The following is a 21606-nucleotide window of genomic DNA, read 5'->3' on the forward strand; positions in this document are numbered from 1 at the left end:
TGGCAGAGGATCAGCGGCACCGTGTGGTCGTGTGCTCACGTATGTTGTTTCAGGTGTTGAGCGTTCTCCTTATGTGGAACACAAACATTAAACTTTAGGTCACCACTTTAGCAATTACCGCTCTTATCGTAGCCAAGGCCTCGGTTGGTATATGAAGGATTGCTCTTCACACATTCCAGTTGGACGTCAGATTACATAGTTTAAAACAAAGAAAGTGAGTTATGTTATATCACGGTCACATCCAAATGTCAATTAAATTAACTGCGTTTACACTGGCAAAAAGTTGTGCAAGTTTAGTGTCAGACAGTAATAACCGCTAGTCTAAATGGGCACAAAAATGGAGAGCAGTGTCGGAAATTAAAATTTCAATATAATTGCTGGGATATCACTGCCGTATGTGAAAAGACTTCGTGTTGACTCCCACAACAACCAGTGAAACACCCGCAGCAAGTATTTGCGACAGTTGTCATGAGTTAAATTGCTGATCTTGTTTACAGTATGCAACAGTAGTTAGACTCTCGCAACTTTACTTACTAGTCTGAACTCAACGTAATATTGTCACCAGTCTGCAGACGGCCAACCGGCCGAATCTACTATGAATGTCAGCCAATGTCACTGTGATGGTGGCTGGTGGAAATCCCACCATTTCTCCGATCAACTATTCATCTGAACAGCTTTCCCACACACACGTGATTATCAGTCGGACAGTATTCTAACCAACCAAATAGTCCAACATATATGAGAAGCCTCAGGTCATGTTGTTTCGTAGTTCATGACTATGTGGTAGCCAGCCTTCGTTTGCCCAGTGGGAGGCGAAAGGTCTTCTCTTGGGTTCGTGGTGAGGAAGGTTGTATAAACTTTTCGAAATAAAACAGCGGAGTCGAACTATTGTATGATTTATTAAAATTAGCACAGAATTTGGGATAGATAATAAGGATGTACCCCTCCTTGTACTTCGTTCACTTATTTCAGACATAAATTGAAAGCTGTTTGAAAGATAACTGGGACAATTTGTATTTAAAAGAGCGTGCAATAGAATGAGTGATAGTCTCGAAGATCTTGTAATTTTAAGATAGATAATTGTTTGAAGTAGGGCGTTACCCCCCCCCCCCCCATTTTGGCTTTGTTTAAAGTCAAAAAGGGTTCAAATGGTTACCTAACTCATCAATTCCAAGGCATATATCATCAACTATTTTTAGAAGTGCAGTAGTTGTGTGAAGAATCATAAACTTCACAAATTTGAGTCATGAAAAAATTATTACTTTTTTACTTTCATTGTTTGAAATTGTGTAAAAAAGACTGTGCATGCAGGAAATAAAAGTCTTACAAGAATTTCAAATGATATTAAAAGGGAGAATTGCACAAAATTAAAAACAAAACTGAAATAAAAATCTAGTAGATTTAGTATACTCAATACAGGAATTATGTTAAATAGGATGGTGTGAGAATATAGTTTAAACGTTAATAGTATTGTTAAGGCTATGTAACACTGTTCAATGTAATGAATTAACAATTTTCGTACGACTTTTCTTATTGGATCTGACTCTGGTTTTGCGATGCTGCAGCCGCCCAGACGTTGGTGTTGACCAGTACACTGTCGGGGGTGGGTCAGCGCAAGGCCCCTACCTCCCACTCACTTGTCCACGCTCTTATCTCTCTGCTCGCTCGGGAGCGCCAGCCTCCCTCGGTCCGAGCGAGGGCCCTCACTCTACTCTCGCACTGCTGCCAGGCCCATGAGTGCCGTGCCGTCATTGCCAAGGTTTGTAACTGTTTCAGTCATATCCAATGTTAAAGAGTCCTGACATTTAATAACACAAATATACTGATATATACAGGGTGAGTTTTTTAAAGTGATCCAATAGCTAACTTTTTAATTACACGACTTAGCACCACACTTTAAATTTGGAACTTGCTCAATTTTAAGTTTCACTCAGGGATACACTTTCAAATTTTTTGAAGATGGCCGCCATTTTCCAATATGGCGGTCAACTTTAAAATCTCTTATGGAACACCCTGTATTTTATGTTGTTTTTAGATTCTACTCAAACAAAATAATACATTTTTGCTTTTGAGAGTTTTTCAATATCTCTAATGGTTCAGGAGCTACGTGGACTGGAAGTTTTCATAATTTTTGCCAATATGGCGGCCAACTTTAAAATATTTTATGGAACACCCTGTATTTTATGTTGTTTTTATATTCTACACTACAAAATAAGACATTTTTGCATTTTAGAGTTTTTCTATATCTCTAATGGTTCAGGAGCTACGTGGACTGCAAGTTTTTATCATCAGTCCGAAAAAATCCGAAAACTTGCAGTCCACGTAGCTCCTGAACCATTAGAGATATTGAAAAACTCTCAAAAGCAAAAATGTATTATTTTGTTTGAGTAGAATCTAAAAACAACATAAAATACAGGGTGTTCCATAAGAGATTTTAAAGTTGACCGCCATATTGGAAAATGGCGGCCATCTTCAAAAAATTTGAAAGTGTATCCCTGAGTGAAACTTAAAATTGAGCAAGTTCCAAATTTAAAGTGTGGTGCTAAGTCGTGTAATTAAAAAGTTAGCTATTGGATCACTTTAAAAAACTCACCCTGTATATAATTCAAATGGTTTATTGTCAGAATACAAAATATGTATATAACAACGTCATATTATAAATAATCTATAGCTAACTTTAAATAGCCTTACTTCTTATCACAGTTAAAAATTCATCAACAGTGTACAAACATGAATCTACTAACATTTTCTTTACAACATTTTTAAGTGATATATATATCACTCTCACTCTCACTCTGACTCTCAGTCTCACTCACTCTCTCACACACTCACTCACTCTCACACACTCACTCATTCTCTCACAGACTCTCTCACACACTCTCTCATTCTATCTCACACTCTCACTCACTTACTCTCTCAAGATCTTCAATGCTAACATTTAAAATTCAAACAATTAAAATGATCACTTAAAACATCTATAAATAAGTTTACATTAAGGTACTTGTATCACAGTTGGACAATTGACAATCTTTTTTGTCAAAAAACATTAATAAGAATGTATAACAATTGTAAAAAATGAAATAAAATGGCACTAAGCTACATCATGCTTAATTTAAAAAGTCGTCTATATCTAAAACGTTCTACATTGTAGCTACAGCTCTTTATCAAAATTTGTTTTATGTGATTCTTCAACAAATTGACTGCATAATTTGACTGAAATTAGGTAATACATTATAAAATTTGATCCCTTGGTATTGAAAACTTTTCTGAGTTAAACTAAAAGTACACTTGCTATTAAGTGGTCTTTGCTTGTTTCTTGTGTCATGATTGTGAACAGCTTCCTTAATTCTATCTAAATTGCTTCTAAAAAACATTAAAATGGATAAAATATACATGGACGGCAATGTTAGTATACCAAGTTTCTTAAAAAAGGTTACAATCCGGCTTTTGACTAGAAATGTTACTTATAATTCTGATGGCCTGTTTTTGTTTAACGACAATCTGAAAAAAATTATATTTTTTCGGCATGATTGTAAAAAGTGTTCTTATCATAAATTTTACATTATTTGATTTATAGCTGTTTTACGTTTTACATCATTGATTGTGTGGTTATGTGTTTCACAGAATGGCCTTCTCGCGTACTGGTCGGACCTTTGGGCCGACAGGAGACAACCACAGGAGGAGACAGAGGTCTTGTGGCTGAGGTTCATCCTGACCTTCACATCCTCTGTGGAAGGGCAGACGTCTGTACCTAAAGTGAGTAGGAACTAACAAACACAAGGCAGGGATCACAAGACAGTTGCATAGAGTACTGACCATTGGGGAAATTGTTTGAGAGATCATTAACCATGATAATATAACCCAGCAGGGATCACTTATGGCTGGTTTATATCTTCCAGTTGAACCTACCACTGGGCATAGCAAAAACCGATGTGCCACTTAAATCTGGGCAACCTTATGGATGTTCAGGAGCGGCACATCACTACCCAAAAATGTTGAGATAATGGAGTAAAAGGGTTGATCAACACCCAGCAGGGATCACTTATGGCTGGTTTATATCTTCCAGTTGAACCTACCACTGGGCACAGCAAAAACCGATGTGTCAATTAAATCTGGGCAACCTTATGGATGTTCAGGAGCAGCACATCACTAACCACAAATGTGGAGATTCTGGGGTTCAAGGGTAAATCGATAGGTCTAGTCTACTGCGGGAGATGACTGTTGGAGTTGGTGGGGTTTATTCCCTAACCTCAGAGGTTCTTGCTAGCCTCAACAAGGGTGTATCAGCCCCTGCCTGCTTTGACTGGAGAGGCTAGTTCAGAGCTGGCCTCCCCTTGTTCCGGGGAGACATGACTGAGATTAGTGTCTTAATTCTTCCTCATGGATCTCGATAGGAGGCGGCCCCTACCCCCTAACCTTACCCGTCCTGAATATCCTGTTACTCCGGAAGCAGCACTAAGGCTCTTATAGGACTAAGTACAGTTTATAAGCTTCTTGTCCTAAGAGAACAAAAGATTTTTTCGGACATTTGCCATCGTTAAGTGAAACAAGAAAACAGTAACACTACGTTTCGAGATCTGCAATCTGATCTCTTCTTCAGGTAAAGAACTAACCTAATACATAATTACAAACTAGGTTAAAATAAACAAATCTTACTAAAGCGTTGTGGCACGCCTGAGTCAGGAATCACAACCTACATGTTGTATGTCAACTTCACTAACACTAAAGACATGCACTTAATAAAAAAACCATACAAAACACCAATCATTAAACTAAACTACGGAATACAGGTCACAATATGTATGGCCTTCCCAAAATCCACAAACCTACCATCCCTCTCCGGCCCATCATTAGTTCTCGTGATTCACCTTGCAGGGAATTGTCTAAAGTCCTCTTGGACATCTTAACACCATTGGTAGGAAAAACTGACTCTTTCATCAAAAATTCCAGGGATTTCGTAGAGAAGTCAAAATCCCTAAAGTTGACTGAAACTGACAAACTGGTAAGTTTTGATGTCGAAAGTCTATTTACAAATGTACCAGTTCCAGAAACTCTCGGAATTATTAAATCACGTCTCAAAGAAGACCAAACATTAAAGGATAGAACTAAACTTCCCGTGCCAGTAATTATGGAACTGTTAGAACTATGCACTCAATGCAATTATTTTGAGTTAGAGGGTAAAATTTACCGTCAAGATGAGGGGATGGCAATGGGTTCTCCACTGTCTCCTATTTTCGCCAATATCTTTATGGAGGAATTCGAGCGAAAAGCTTTGGCTTCAGCTCAGTTCAAACCGAAGATTTGGTGGAGGTATGTGGATGATACCTTTGTTATTTTTTCTCATGGAGACATTGAATTAAATAATTTTTTGAATCACATTAATAGTATTTCTCCTTCCATCCGCCTCACAATGGAAGTGGAAGTCCAAAACAAGCTTCCCTTTTTGGATGTGTGTGTATTAAGAGATAGGGATGTCCTTAAGACAACTGTTTTTCGAAAGATAACACACACAGGAAAATATTTAAATTATCAATCCAACCATCAAAAATCTGTCAAAGAAGGAGTAGCCTACTCGTTGTTTGATAGAGCAAAGAGCTTGTGCTCAGATAAAGATGGACTAAAAGAAGAATTTAAGAAAATTGAATCGGATCTCAGAAGCAATGGATACCCTCAATTAGTAATTAATAAGTGCAAACGAACCAGAAGAATCATTCCTGAGTCAGAAAAACAGAATTGTGATAAATTTGCGTTTATGTCAATCCCTTATGTGCCGGGATTATCGGAGAAAATTAGAAGAGTAGGTAGAAAGTACAACATTAGAACCGCGTTTAAAACACACAACACTCTTAGACAAAGTCTCGTAAAAACAAAACCAAAAAATGGCACACAGGATTCCAAAAACTGTGTTTACAGTATAAAATGTAGCTGCAATAGGGAATACATAGGCGAGACAAAAAGACCACTAAACATAAGGATAAAAGAACACAAAGAAAACACGAGAAAGGGTTTCACAGAAAAGTCAAAAATTGCACACCATTGTTGGTCCGAAGACCATCATATGAATTGGGATGAAGCCCACATAATACATCGGGAACCACATTTCTTCAAAAGGAAATTAATTGAGGCAACATACATTAAATTGGCAGACCAACCAATCAGTCAACCATCAGTCGAGATTAGGCCGCTTTGGTTGCCAATTCTAAAAAATGAACTAAAGAGAATACCAAAAGTATCAAACGGATCGGATATTTGCAATAAACCAATGCGGAGTCACAATATGGTTTTAAGAAGTTCATCTCGCATGAACCAATAATAACGAAAGGGCCCATTCCTGTTCCCCTTCCCTTGTATTTCCGCCATCTTGTTTTAGCCGGCCGTCACGATTACCATTGGCTACCCCCTCTGGTCAGTCGTAAATGGTTAGTAGACGAGTGAAGACATATTGTGACCTGTATTCCGTAGTTTAGTTTAATGATTGGTGTTTTGTATGGTTTTTTTATTAAGTGCATGTCTTTAGTGTTAGTGAAGTTGACATACAACATGTAGGTTGTGATTCCTGACTCAGGCGTGCCACAACGCTTTAGTAAGATTTGTTTATTTTAACCTAGTTTGTAATTATGTATTAGGTTAGTTCTTTACCTGAAGAAGAGATCAGATTGCAGATCTCGAAACGTAGTGTTACTGTTTTCTTGTTTCACTTAACGATGGCAAATGTCCGAAAAAATCCTGTTTCCTTCACAATCCTTCCATCGTCAAAAATAACCTTCAAACAAAGAATTGATTCTCGGTACGGACCCGGAACCAGTAAAACAAATCAAAGACCTTGAGAGCTTGCATCTTAAATTAACTAGACACATTAATCATTTAACTTTCTTGCATAAATGTAAGGTTGAAGACCTTATGCCTATAGGGTTAACTCTAAAAACTCCTTTTCATAGTAGGAAAGCCAGTAAAATTTTGTCTTCTGCTTCTAAATCTTTACTTAAAGAAAGAATTGCATATCATCATCGTGAAAAATACCTCCTCCAAAATAGTATTGAGTGTAAAAAAACTGAATTAAAAACACTGATCGGTACAGAATTCAACAACATTCTCGAAAGCATCCAAAATAGATGTATAAAAGTTTCTGAAACAGATAAGAAAAAGAAAATCTCCAAACTGGAAAAAATTAGGCCTAAAAAATGTGATTTGCCTAAGGATGGCAACGTGAATACGGATGCAAATAATAAAAACGTAATCAATCTCTCTTCGAAAATCCTGAATGAAGCGGAAATATCAGTATTATCCAAGGGTTTAAACTTTTCTGTGGCACAAAAATCGGTAAAGGCACTGGATTTCGTAACTGGAATTGAGTCGGCTGTTTCACAGTTACCTGAGGAACAGGGTGACCGCTTCCGCTGCGAGGCCAGTCTTTTACTCAGAAAAATTCCTCCCACAAAACCCAATTTAACAATAGAGGAGAAAAAGGCCAGGTCGATCCTTGGGAAAGATGACACGGTCAAAATCTTACCTGCCGACAAAGGCAACGCTACTGTGGTACTTGACTCAGTAGCGTATAAAGAAAAGATTGCGGAAACTTTAAATACTGGCAAATATACAGTTTTAAATAAAGACCCGACTGATTCATTTGAACGCAAAGTAGCAAACACCTTAAGAAAACATAAAGAATTTTTTTCAGATAAATTTAGATCTAAATTAACTCCTCACCACTCCAAAATCCCCCATATGTATGGCCTTCCCAAAATCCACAAACCTACCATCCCTCTCCGGCCCATCATTAGTTCTCGTGATTCACCTTGCAGGGAATTGTCTAAAGTCCTCTTGGACATCTTAACACCATTGGTAGGAAAAAACTGACTCTTTCATCAAAAATTCCAGGGATTTCGTAGAGAAGTCAAAATCCCTAAAGTTGACTGAAACTGACAAACTGGTAAGTTTTGATGTCGAAAGTCTATTTACAAATGTACCAGTTCCAGAAACTCTCGGAATTATTAAATCACGTCTCAAAGAAGACCAAACATTAAAGGATAGAACTAAACTTCCCGTGCCAGTAATTATGGAACTGTTAGAACTATGCACTCAATGCAATTATTTTGAGTTAGAGGGTAAAAATTTACCGTCAAGATGAGGGGATGGCAATGGGTTCTCCACTGTCTCCTATTTTCGCCAATATCTTTATGGAGGAATTCGAGCGAAAAGCTTTGGCTTCAGCTCAGTTCAAACCGAAGATTTGGTGGAGGTATGTGGATGATACCTTTGTTATTTTTTCTCATGGAGACATTGAATTAAATAATTTTTTGAATCACATTAATAGTATTTCTCCTTCCATCCGCCTCACAATGGAAATGGAAGTCCAAAACAAGCTTCCCTTTTTGGATGTGTGTGTATTAAGAGATAGGGATGTCCTTAAGACAACTGTTTTTCGAAAGATAACACACACAGGAAAATATTTAAATTATCAATCCAACCATCAAAAATCTGTCAAAGAAGGAGTAGCCTACTCGTTGTTTGATAGAGCAAAGAGCTTGTGCTCAGATAAAGATGGACTAAAAGAAGAATTTAAGAAAATTGAATCGGATCTCAGAAGCAATGGATACCCTCAATTAGTAATTAATAAGTGCAAACGAACCAGAAGAATCATTCCTGAGTCAGAAAAACAGAATTGTGATAAATTTGCGTTTATGTCAATCCCTTATGTGCCGGGATTATCGGAGAAAATTAGAAGAGTAGGTAGAAAGTACAACATTAGAACCGCGTTTAAAACACACAACACTCTTAGACAAAGTCTCGTAAAAACAAAACCAAAAAATGGCACACAGGATTCCAAAAAACTGTGTTTACAGTATAAAATGTAGCTGCAATAGGGAATACATAGGCGAGACAAAAAGACCACTAAACATAAGGATAAAAGAACACAAAGAAAACACGAGAAAGGGTTTCACAGAAAAGTCAAAAATTGCACACCATTGTTGGTCCGAAGACCATCATATGAATTGGGATGAAGCCCACATAATACATCGGGAACCACATTTCTTCAAAAGGAAATTAATTGAGGCAACATACATTAAATTGGCAGACCAACCAATCAGTCAACCATCAGTCGAGATTAGGCCGCTTTGGTTGCCAATTCTAAAAAATGAACTAAAGAGAATACCAAAAGTATCAAACGGATCGGATATTTGCAATAAACCAATGCGGAGTCACAATATGGTTTTAAGAAGTTCATCTCGCATGAACCAATAATAACGAAAGGGCCCATTCCTGTTCCCCTTCCCTTGTATTTCCGCCATCTTGTTTTAGCCGGCCGTCACGATTACCATTGGCTACCCCCTCTGGTCAGTCGTAAATGGTTAGTAGACGAGTGAAGACATATTGTGACCTGTATTCCGTAGTTTAGTTTAATGATTGGTGTTTTGTATGGTTTTTTTATTAAGTGCATGTCTTTAGTGTTAGTGAAGTTGACATACAACATGTAGGTTGTGATTCCTGACTCAGGCGTGCCACAACGCTTTAGTAAGATTTGTTTATTTTAACCTAGTTTGTAATTATGTATTAGGTTAGTTCTTTACCTGAAGAAGAGATCAGATTGCAGATCTCGAAACGTAGTGTTACTGTTTTCTTGTTTCACTTAACGATGGCAAATGTCCGAAAAAATCCTGTTTCCTTCACAATCCTTCCATCGTCAAAAATAACCTTCAAACAAAGAATTGATTCTCGGTACGGACCCGGAACCAGTAAACAAATCAAAGACCTTGAGAGCTTGCATCTTAAATTAACTAGACACATTAATCATTTAACTTTCTTGCATAAATGTAAGGTTGAAGACCTTATGCCTATAGGGTTAACTCTAAAAACTCCTTTTCATAGTAGGAAAGCCAGTAAAATTTTGTCTTCTGCTTCTAAATCTTTACTTAAAGAAAGAATTGCATATCATCATCGTGAAAAATACCTCCTCCAAAATAGTATTGAGTGTAAAAAAACTGAATTAAAAACACTGATCGGTACAGAATTCAACAACATTCTCGAAAGCATCCAAAATAGATGTATAAAAGTTTCTGAAACAGATAAGAAAAAAGAAAATCTCCAAACTGGAAAAAAATTAGGCCTAAAAAATGTGATTTGCCTAAGGATGGCAACGTGAATACGGATGCAAATAATAAAAACGTAATCAATCTCTCTTCGAAAATCCTGAATGAAGCGGAAATATCAGTATTATCCAAGGGTTTAAACTTTTCTGTGGCACAAAAATCGGTAAAGGCACTGGATTTCGTAACTGGAATTGAGTCGGCTGTTTCACAGTTACCTGAGGAACAGGGTGACCGCTTCCGCTGCGAGGCCAGTCTTTTACTCAGAAAAATTCCTCCCACAAAACCCAATTTAACAATAGAGGAGAAAAAGGCCAGGTCGATCCTTGGGAAAGATGACACGGTCAAAATCTTACCTGCCGACAAAGGCAACGCTACTGTGGTACTTGACTCAGTAGCGTATAAAGAAAAGATTGCGGAAACTTTAAATACTGGCAAATATACAGTTTTAAATAAAGACCCGACTGATTCATTTGAACGCAAAGTAGCAAACACCTTAAGAAAACATAAAGAATTTTTTTCAGATAAATTTAGATCTAAATTAACTCCTCACCACTCCAAAATCCCCCATATGTATGGCCTTCCCAAAATCCACAAACCTACCATCCCTCTCCGGCCCATCATTAGTTCTCGTGATTCACCTTGCAGGGAATTGTCTAAAGTCCTCTTGGACATCTTAACACCATTGGTAGGAAAAACTGACTCTTTCATCAAAAATTCCAGGGATTTCGTAGAGAAGTCAAAATCCCTAAAGTTGACTGAAACTGACAAACTGGTAAGTTTTGATGTCGAAAGTCTATTTACAAATGTACCAGTTCCAGAAACTCTCGGAATTATTAAATCACGTCTCAAAGAAGACCAAACATTAAAGGATAGAACTAAACTTCCCGTGCCAGTAATTATGGAACTGTTAGAACTATGCACTCAATGCAATTATTTTGAGTTAGAGGGTAAAATTTACCGTCAAGATGAGGGGATGGCAATGGGTTCTCCACTGTCTCCTATTTTCGCCAATATCTTTATGGAGGAATTCGAGCGAAAAGCTTTGGCTTCAGCTCAGTTCAAACCGAAGATTTGGTGGAGGTATGTGGATGATACCTTTGTTATTTTTTCTCATGGAGACATTGAATTAAATAATTTTTTGAATCACATTAATAGTATTTCTCCTTCCATCCGCCTCACAATGGAAGTGGAAGTCCAAAACAAGCTTCCCTTTTTGGATGTGTGTGTATTAAGAGATAGGGATGTCCTTAAGACAACTGTTTTTCGAAAGATAACACACACAGGAAAATATTTAAATTATCAATCCAACCATCAAAAATCTGTCAAAGAAGGAGTAGCCTACTCGTTTGTTTGATAGAGCAAAGAGCTTGTGCTCAGATAAAGATGGACTAAAAGAAGAATTTAAGAAAATTGAATCGGATCTCAGAAGCAATGGATACCCTCAATTAGTAATTAATAAGTGCAAACGAACCAGAAGAATCATTCCTGAGTCAGAAAAACAGAATTGTGATAAATTTGCGTTTATGTCAATCCCTTATGTGCCGGGATTATCGGAGAAAATTAGAAGAGTAGGTAGAAAGTACAACATTAGAACCGCGTTTAAAACACACAACACTCTTAGACAAAGTCTCGTAAAAACAAAACCAAAAAATGGCACACAGGATTCCAAAAACTGTGTTTACAGTATAAAATGTAGCTGCAATAGGGAATACATAGGCGAGACAAAAAGACCACTAAACATAAGGATAAAAGAACACAAAGAAAACACGAGAAAGGGTTTCACAGAAAAGTCAAAAATTGCACACCATTGTTGGTCCGAAGACCATCATATGAATTGGGATGAAGCCCACATAATACATCGGGAACCACATTTCTTCAAAAGGAAATTAATTGAGGCAACATACATTAAATTGGCAGACCAACCAATCAGTCAACCATCAGTCGAGATTAGGCCGCTTTGGTTGCCAATTCTAAAAAATGAACTAAAGAGAATACCAAAAGTATCAAACGGATCGGATATTTGCAATAAACCAATGCGGAGTCACAATATGGTTTTAAGAAGTTCATCTCGCATGAACCAATAATAACGAAAGGGCCCATTCCTGTTCCCCTTCCCTTGTATTTCCGCCATCTTGTTTTAGCCGGCCGTCACGATTACCATTGGCTACCCCCTCTGGTCAGTCGTAAATGGTTAGTAGACGAGTGAAGACATATTGTGACCTGTATTCCGTAGTTTAGTTTAATGATTGGTGTTTTGTATGGTTTTTTTATTAAGTGCATGTCTTTAGTGTTAGTGAAGTTGACATACAACATGTAGGTTGTGATTCCTGACTCAGGCGTGCCACAACGCTTTAGTAAGATTTGTTTATTTTAACCTAGTTTGTAATTATGTATTAGGTTAGTTCTTTACCTGAAGAAGAGATCAGATTGCAGATCTCGAAACGTAGTGTTACTGTTTTCTTGTTTCACTTAACGATGGCAAATGTCCGAAAAAATCCTGTTTCCTTCACAATCCTTCCATCGTCAAAAATAACCTTCAAACAAAGAATTGATTCTCGGTACGGACCCGGAACCAGTAAACAAATCAAAGACCTTGAGAGCTTGCATCTTAAATTAACTAGACACATTAATCATTTAACTTTCTTGCATAAATGTAAGGTTGAAGACCTTATGCCTATAGGGTTAACTCTAAAAACTCCTTTTCATAGTAGGAAAGCCAGTAAAATTTTGTCTTCTGCTTCTAAATCTTTACTTAAAGAAAGAATTGCATATCATCATCGTGAAAAATACCTCCTCCAAAATAGTATTGAGTGTAAAAAAAACTGAATTAAAAACACTGATCGGTACAGAATTCAACAACATTCTCGAAAGCATCCAAAATAGATGTATAAAAGTTTCTGAAACAGATAAGAAAAAGAAAATCTCCAAACTGGAAAAAAATTAGGCCTAAAAAATGTGATTTGCCTAAGGATGGCAACGTGAATACGGATGCAAATAATAAAAACGTAATCAATCTCTCTTCGAAAATCCTGAATGAAGCGGAAATATCAGTATTATCCAAGGGTTTAAACTTTTCTGTGGCACAAAAATCGGTAAAGGCACTGGATTTCGTAACTGGAATTGAGTCGGCTGTTTCACAGTTACCTGAGGAACAGGGTGACCGCTTCCGCTGCGAGGCCAGTCTTTTACTCAGAAAAAATTCCTCCCACAAAACCCAATTTAACAATAGAGGAGAAAAAGGCCAGGTCGATCCTTGGGAAAGATGACACGGTCAAAATCTTACCTGCCGACAAAGGCAACGCTACTGTGGTACTTGACTCAGTAGCGTATAAAGAAAAGATTGCGGAAACTTTAAATACTGGCAAATATACAGTTTTAAATAAAGACCCGACTGATTCATTTGAACGCAAAGTAGCAAACACCTTAAGAAAACATAAAGAATTTTTTTCAGATAAATTTAGATCTAAATTAACTCCTCACCACTCCAAAATCCCCCATATGTATGGCCTTCCCAAAATCCACAAACCTACCATCCCTCTCCGGCCCATCATTAGTTCTCGTGATTCACCTTGCAGGGAATTGTCTAAAGTCCTCTTGGACATCTTAACACCATTGGTAGGAAAAAACTGACTCTTTCATCAAAAATTCCAGGGATTTCGTAGAGAAGTCAAAATCCCTAAAGTTGACTGAAACTGACAAACTGGTAAGTTTTGATGTCGAAAGTCTATTTACAAATGTACCAGTTCCAGAAACTCTCGGAATTATTAAATCACGTCTCAAAGAAGACCAAACATTAAAGGATAGAACTAAACTTCCCGTGCCAGTAATTATGGAACTGTTAGAACTATGCACTCAATGCAATTATTTTGAGTTAGAGGGTAAAATTTACCGTCAAGATGAGGGGATGGCAATGGGTTCTCCACTGTCTCCTATTTTCGCCAATATCTTTATGGAGGAATTCGAGCGAAAAGCTTTTGGCTTCAGCTCAGTTCAAAACCGAAGATTTGGTGGAGGTATGTGGATGATACCTTTGTTATTTTTTCTCATGGAGACATTGAATTAAATAATTTTTTGAATCACATTAATAGTATTTCTCCTTCCATCCGCCTCACAATGGAAGTGGAAGTCCAAAACAAGCTTCCCTTTTTGGATGTGTGTGTATTAAGAGATAGGGATGTCCTTAAGACAACTGTTTTTCGAAAGATAACACACACAGGAAAATATTTTAAATTATCAATCCAACCATCAAAAATCTGTCAAAGAAGGAGTAGCCTACTCGTTGTTTGATAGAGCAAAGAGCTTGTGCTCAGATAAAGATGGACTAAAAGAAGAATTTAAGAAAATTGAATCGGATCTCAGAAGCAATGGATACCCTCAATTAGTAATTAATAAGTGCAAACGAACCAGAAGAATCATTCCTGAGTCAGAAAAACAGAATTGTGATAAATTTGCGTTTATGTCAATCCCTTATGTGCCGGGATTATCGGAGGAAAAGAAAATTAGAAGAGTAGGTAGAAAGTACAACATTAGAACCGCGTTTAAAACACACAACACTCTTAGACAAAGTCTCGTAAAAACAAAACCAAAAAATGGCACACAGGATTCCAAAAAACTGTGTTTACAGTATAAAATGTAGCTGCAATAGGGAATACATAGGCGAGACAAAAAGACCACTAAACATAAGGATAAAAGAACACAAAGAAAACACGAGAAAGGGTTTCACAGAAAAGTCAAAAATTGCACACCATTGTTGGTCCGAAGACCATCATATGAATTGGGATGAAGCCCACATAATACATCGGGAACCACATTTCTTCAAAAGGAAATTAATTGAGGCAACATACATTAAATTGGCAGACCAACCAATCAGTCAACCATCAGTCGAGATTAGGCCGCTTTGGTTGCCAATTCTAAAAAATGAACTAAAGAGAATACCAAAAGTATCAAACGGATCGGATATTTGCAATAAACCAATGCGGAGTCCACAATATGGTTTTAAGAAGTTCATCTCGCATGAACCAATAATAACGAAAGGGCCCATTCCTGTTCCCCTTCCCTTGTATTTCCGCCATCTTGTTTTAGCCGGCCGTCACGATTACCATTGGCTACCCCTCTGGTCAGTCGTAAATGGTTAGTAGACGAGTGAAGACATATTGTGACCTGTATTCCGTAGTTTAGTTTAATGATTGGTGTTTTGTATGGTTTTTTTATTAAGTGCATGTCTTTAGTGTTAGTGAAGTTGACATACAACATGTAGGTTGTGATTCCTGACTCAGGCGTGCCACAACGCTTTAGTAAGATTTGTTTATTTTAACCTAGTTTGTAATTATGTATTAGGTTAGTTCTTTACCTGAAGAAGAGATCAGATTGCAGATCTCGAAACGTAGTGTTTACTGTTTTCTTGTTTCACTTAACGATGGCAAATGTCCGAAAAAATCCTGTTTCCTTCACAATCCTTCCATCGTCAAAAATAACCTTCAAACAAAGAACAAAAGAAACAAAAAAAACAAACACAAACTCTAGAATGGGTCTCATAATCCATAGCCAAATAAAAAAATTCCATAACTGGATTGTTGGATGTTTTGCTGTAGGTCCGTTTTTAATTCTTGTTAAAAGCCCCTCATTATTGTCAATGTAGATTCTGTGTTAATGTTTATGATTCATTATTGTTGTATTATTAAAAAAATCAGAAGTTAGTTGTCAATTTTTAATAATATTTATCACCAAATTGTTTGTCACATGATAGTGTTCACTAATTGTATCGTGTAATACACTTTTGGTGTGTAAGACTCACCTGTGTTTTCAACTGCTGCAAAACCCTTTTATAATAGTAGATTTTCTTCAGTATATTAGTTGAGTTTCATATAACTGATTTCACTTGCTAGGAAATTAAATCATTTACAATGTGTTCAAATTAGCATTCAAATCATTACTTTATTAAATTGAATTCACTACTTCCAATATCTTCTAACATTCTCTGTATTACACTTAGTATGTGCACACCAAACTCGGTATTCTCATTTGAAATCAAATAAAGTTTTGGTATTTAACTTGTTATTTCACATCACTGGATATATTCAAACGCAGTCAATTATTATTATTCAAGATTTTATAAATTGAATTTGGATATCACATGTAGAGTAATAGAAAGAATTTTAACACGTGCTTCCCTTACGGTCTCGGTATTAAGAAGAACGAATCACGCCGAGATCTTTCTAACAATTACACATCGGGGTCCACAAAAAATGGAGGGAAACCGGCAGCTCTTTAGCCTCCAACCTAAACCTATATGTTCAATTTTAAAGACAAACATCCTTCTTGTGTTTATTTAAAATTACCGCTTATTGCTTTTGGCACAAACCGTTTGAATTTCATTTCCAATCTCCACCCTTCTTCATATACATGTAAAACTGTTCAACCTCACATCTCCGATCACCTTGGTTTGTTGCTGAATATTGATTTATCTTATTTGTCACCGTGTGTACCGCTTTACCAGCTGATAAGTGTGAAAAAAATGTGTATAGTTTTAGAGTTTTAAATGATGTTAGTATTAATAGATTTAAGTACAGATTGGGTAACATTGACTGGTCTGAAGTGATAGTTTCAAATGACCTTGAAGTGGCTTTTGATTGTTTCATGCAGGTCCTTCAACATAATTTTAATGATTGTTGTCCTACTAAAACTAAAGTGGCCAAAAATACTGTAAATAATAATCGCAAACTTAAAAACTGGTATACTCCTGTCTTAAAGCAGATTAGGCTATTTCTAGATATTAGTCATAGTAGATGTAAGAGCAATCCTGCCTTATGTGAAATCCACAGAAGGGTTAAGAAGTTCTATAGGGAACAAATAGATCTAGCTAAGAAAAATGCCAACGATGCTTATATCGTGGAATCACGTAACCTCTGTAAAGCTGCCTGGAATGTCATTAATCTGGAAACAGGGCGTACACCTAAGAAAAACTTACAGACAGAGCTTCCTATATCTGCCAGTGATTTCAATGATTTTTTTTTTTGTAAATATTTCTAATAATGTAAAAGGTAATAATGCCGTTAACTTAAATTTAGCTGGTGCCATCGATATCTTAGAGTCTAGTGTTATAAAGAATCCCCAATTATTGCCATTTAAATGGAATTTTGTGAATTCTGATGATATTTTTAAAACTGTTACTGGGCTCAGTAATTCAAAATCTGAAGATATTTTTGGTCTTTCCAACTTTGTGTTAAAGAAAATAATAGATGTAATCTTGTACCCCCTCACTTTTCTTATTAATTGGATACTCACAGTTGGTGTTTTCCCACATTGTTTGAAACTTACTCTCACTGTGCCTGTATATAAAAAAGGGGATAGATCTAATATTAGTAATTATCGACCTATAGCGCTGGTTCCTGTTGTATCTAAAGTGGTCGAAAGTATCATTAAGTCTCAGATGGAATGTTATTTTGAGCAGAATCATCTGCTCTCATCTGCCCAATTTGGTTTTAGAGAAAATCTGTCTACTGTTAAGGCTGTTGAAAGTGTTGTATCCTTTATCTTGAATAGCTTTGAAAATAGTGAGGAAGCCAGCACTTTATTACTAGATCTAAGCAAAGCTTTCGATACTGTGCCCCATCAGGTATTGCTTGAGAAATTGAGCTACTATGGTTTTGGAGGCAACGAGTTGTCACTGTTGTCCTCATATCTTTTAGATAGATCCCAGTTGGTCAAAGTTGGTGATCAAAGATCTGATCTTAGAAGGGTTGAAAGTGGGGTTCCCCAGGGTTTCTGTCCTGGGTCCCTTTCTGTTTATAGTTTTTATAAACGACCTTCCCAATTTTGTACCTAATAAGAGTGTTCTTTATGCTGACGACACCACACTAATGTGTTCTAATAAGCTATCTGACATTAATTCTGTAGTAATAAATTATATGAGGGAAAGGTCTTACCTCTGGTTTGATGCCAACTGCCTATATGTTAATGAGGATAAGACAGAGCATATTGTTTTTAGTTTAAGGAAATACTCTGACAATAAATCAATAAAGTTTACTGGGAATTAATTTAGATTCTAGGCTTACTTGGAGAAGTCATACTGATGCTCTTTGTTCTCGCCTGTCTCGAGTAATTTTTTTACTGAAAAGACTTAAAAATTTGTACTAGCTCTACCATAGTTACTAAGGCATATTTTGCGCTGTTTCATTCCCACCTTTTGTATGGTGCCCTACTTTGGGGCAATTCAAGTGGTGCCAAGGAGGTTTTTTTATGTCAAAAGAAGGCCTTACGCACAGTTTTTTGATGTCAGTACTAGTGATTCTTGTAGGCCTATTTTTGTAGAACACGGTATACTTACTTTGCCGTGTATTTTTATCTTTCAATGTTTGGTATATGTAAAGGAAAATCTCGATGTTTTTAACCTGAGAAGTGTCGCTCATAATTATAATACAAGGTACCAAGATCTTCTAGATTTAAGATATGTTAGACTCACCAAAACCCAGCAAACGTATTTGTATATTTGGAAAAAGCTCTTCAATAAGTTACCATTAGGCTGTAGAGATATTACGTGTAAAGTTTTTAAAAATGTTGTTTTAAGATGGCTTAAGAAAAAAGCTTTTTATTCTGTTGATGAGATGTTATCAGGCAGTATTGACATTGTATTTTAACTTAGTTCTTTATGTTTTCTGACATGTACTTATGACCATAAGTGCTAAACCTAGTATTATCTAATTTCTAATTTCTTTGACTTTGTCATGGCATTGTAATGTGGGACGACAATAAAATGATTCTTGAATTTAAATTTAACCAATATTGATCTATTGCTGTTTTATGCAAAATCGAACACATGAAGTGGTTCATATTTTGATTACGTAATTGTTTGATACATTTAGAGTTGGAATAAAATTTACTTCATATTTTTGTTAAAAATAAATATGATAGATTTTAATTTAGTCTGTGAGTTTTACGTATAAGTTAGAACATTTTTGTAAACGGAAAAGTTTTTAGATATAAAATTAAATTTACTATTCAAGATGTTTTATTGTTTTATGTCTTAAAAGCACTTTGCAATCAGTATACTAATGTTGTTTAAGCTGTTAAATTATATTATTTGTGCCAGCTGTTCCATTTTTAAAAAAAGTGTTCATAATCATGTTCAACCCTTTTAGTGCTGGAGCTTATTAAAAATTTGTCCAAAAAATGCTCTCAACATACTGCTGAAAAATGCCAAGCCCAATTTCAGCGATTTTTAAACATTTTACTAAAACATCCATAAAATCAAAACTGATTTTATTGAACTGTTTTAGAGAGGCTATGAACTCCTTTTTTTATTTTCTTTACGGATAAATGGTTTGCGTTAACAAATCTGTACTTTAAAATTTAGAAAACGATTTCAAATCAAATTAAAATATTTTTGAATATGATTATTTGTTTCTATCAAGGAAAGCTTTTATTTTTAAAAAACCATGTTTTCTCTTCTGACTATCCAGAAGTATTTTAAACGTAATATTATTTTTTTGGTTGCAAATAATAATTATGAAAAATTTTAAATTAATATTATCATGCAAATAAGATTTAAAGATGTGAATCTTCAGATCCTTGTATTCCTCTATGCATATTTTGAGAAGAATCTTCAAATTGTGCTAGTACTTCACAGAGATCACATCTACCTCTGGTTATTATATTTTTTTCATATTGTAGGAGTCTCATGTGCATGGAGTTGTACAATATTGTGCCTATGTATGTTTCTGTTTTTCTGAACATTCTTAACGATCACGGCTAATGCTTGTTTGATTGTGCCAGACAGGGGAGTTGTTCTCGCAACTGGTCCAGTGTGCGGAGAGTGGGAGACCGTCGTCTAGGCCTCTGGCACTTGCCGTCGTACGCAACCTGGCCTCCCTTCCGGCCAACAGACCCAGGTTCCTCACCACAAGTAGGCAGCCTTAACTTTATAACGATATTAAAATTTATTTTTCAACTCAAGTGGCACACATCTGCAGAGTTGTAATTGCCAGTTTGAAATCTATATATAGGTTGAAAATACTCTTACCTGAAGCTGGTAAATTGAAAATAGTTTGATCTGTAATTTTACTTCTTTGTTTGAAGTTTATTTTTGACAATGGAAGGATTGTGAAGGAAACAGGATTTTTCCAGACATTTGCCATCGTTTCTGTGATACAAAAATCAGTACGGTAACACTACGTTTCGAGATCTGCAATCTAATCTCTTCTTGAGGTAAATAATTAAACTAATACAAAATTACAAAGTAGGTTAAAATAAACAAATCATACCAGAGCGTTGTGACACGCATAAGTCAGGAATCACAACCACCATGTTGTGTGTCAACTTCACTAACTCTAAAACATACACTTAATCAAAAACTAACACTAATTATCAAAACAACTACAGAATACAGGTCACAAAAGTTTGCTATTGGCCTCTGGTCAGTTGTAGGTGGTTGGTTGACGAATGCAGACCTACTCTGACCTGTTGTTTTATTTTAACCTAGTTTGTAATTATGTGTAAGGTTAGTTATTTACCTGAAGAAGAGATCAGATTGCAGATCTTGAAACGTAGTGTTACAGATTTTTTTTTTGTATCACTGAACAATGGCAAATGTCCGGAAAAAATCCTGTTTCTTGTAATTTTACGCTTTTTTCTATATTTGTCAATAGTTTGAATGTGGAAAACACAAATACTCTTAAACAGTGCTCTAATATTTAGTTCATTTATAACTTTAAATTTTTGACCGTATTAGTGAATATTGCACAGTTCTTCAAGTTCTGTCCATTAAGGAATGCCTTATTCAACCTTGTTGTTGTACATAATGTACTTTTGACACAAAAGCCACATTTATTTAAATCATAAGGTAATTCTTAGAAGTCATGTGGATGAGCGCAGTACTCAACAGGATAGACCTTCAGCTGCCAAGAGTGAGGCTTGAGTTGGGTAGAAAGTTTTTTTTGTTACATTGTACCCCAAGGTTATAATATCTTTTCATCCAGTCTGAAGGAAAATGGCCTCAAAACATTTAACAGGAATATAAAAGTTTGGTTACTCCTTTAACGTAAAAAATGTAAAAATGTTCTTATTTCTCCTAAGTTTGCATGTAACTTGTATAAATAAATTTTTACTATAAGTTAGTAGTAAATTCACCTAAGTTGTCCTGTAAACCAGAATTTATACTTTGAAAAACACTTGGGAATAAATGTATTATTACTATATCTATTTCAAACATCAAGGTTAACTTAGTTTATCTGTCATTTACTTGTGAATGTTGAGTTTGCTCTAGTTCGCCTTCCTCTTAGTGTAGCGTCTGAAATCTGATGCTTCCACAGTATTGACTCCTAGAATCAGGAGTCATGTTCATCTGAAGAGAGATCAATGAGCTCTTTATATCGTTTGGCTTCAGAATCACCTAGACTACAAAATATAGTGTCATTTAGGTCAAGAGATGTTCTAATTGTCTCATCAGGTGCACTAGGATGTTCCTGACACGATGTCAAAGCACGTTGGAGCAACCGAGTTTTCTACTCATAACGTAGCTATG

At 36.1% G+C, this 21606-nt stretch overlaps 1 protein-coding gene across 1 annotated transcript in view; it reads left to right on the forward strand.

Moving 5' to 3' along the window:
- LOC124372760 (rotatin-like) overlaps positions 1-19989 on the forward strand; it is a gene marked incomplete at its 3' end in the record, with an annotated part of 39351 nt that extends 19362 nt beyond the window's left edge. The window contains exons 10-12 of the mRNA XM_046831172.1: positions 1566-1759; positions 3625-3756; positions 19860-19989. Coding sequence (XP_046687128.1) covers positions 1566-1759; positions 3625-3756; positions 19860-19989 — 456 coding nt within the window. The remainder of the gene's footprint in view (positions 1-1565; positions 1760-3624; positions 3757-19859) is intronic.
- Positions 19990-21606: the final 1617 nt, after the last annotated feature.

This window comes from Homalodisca vitripennis, unplaced genomic scaffold (genome assembly GCF_021130785.1).
Source record: "Homalodisca vitripennis isolate AUS2020 unplaced genomic scaffold, UT_GWSS_2.1 ScUCBcl_3972;HRSCAF=9831, whole genome shotgun sequence".
In the NCBI taxonomy this organism is placed as follows: domain Eukaryota; kingdom Metazoa; phylum Arthropoda; class Insecta; order Hemiptera; family Cicadellidae; genus Homalodisca; species Homalodisca vitripennis.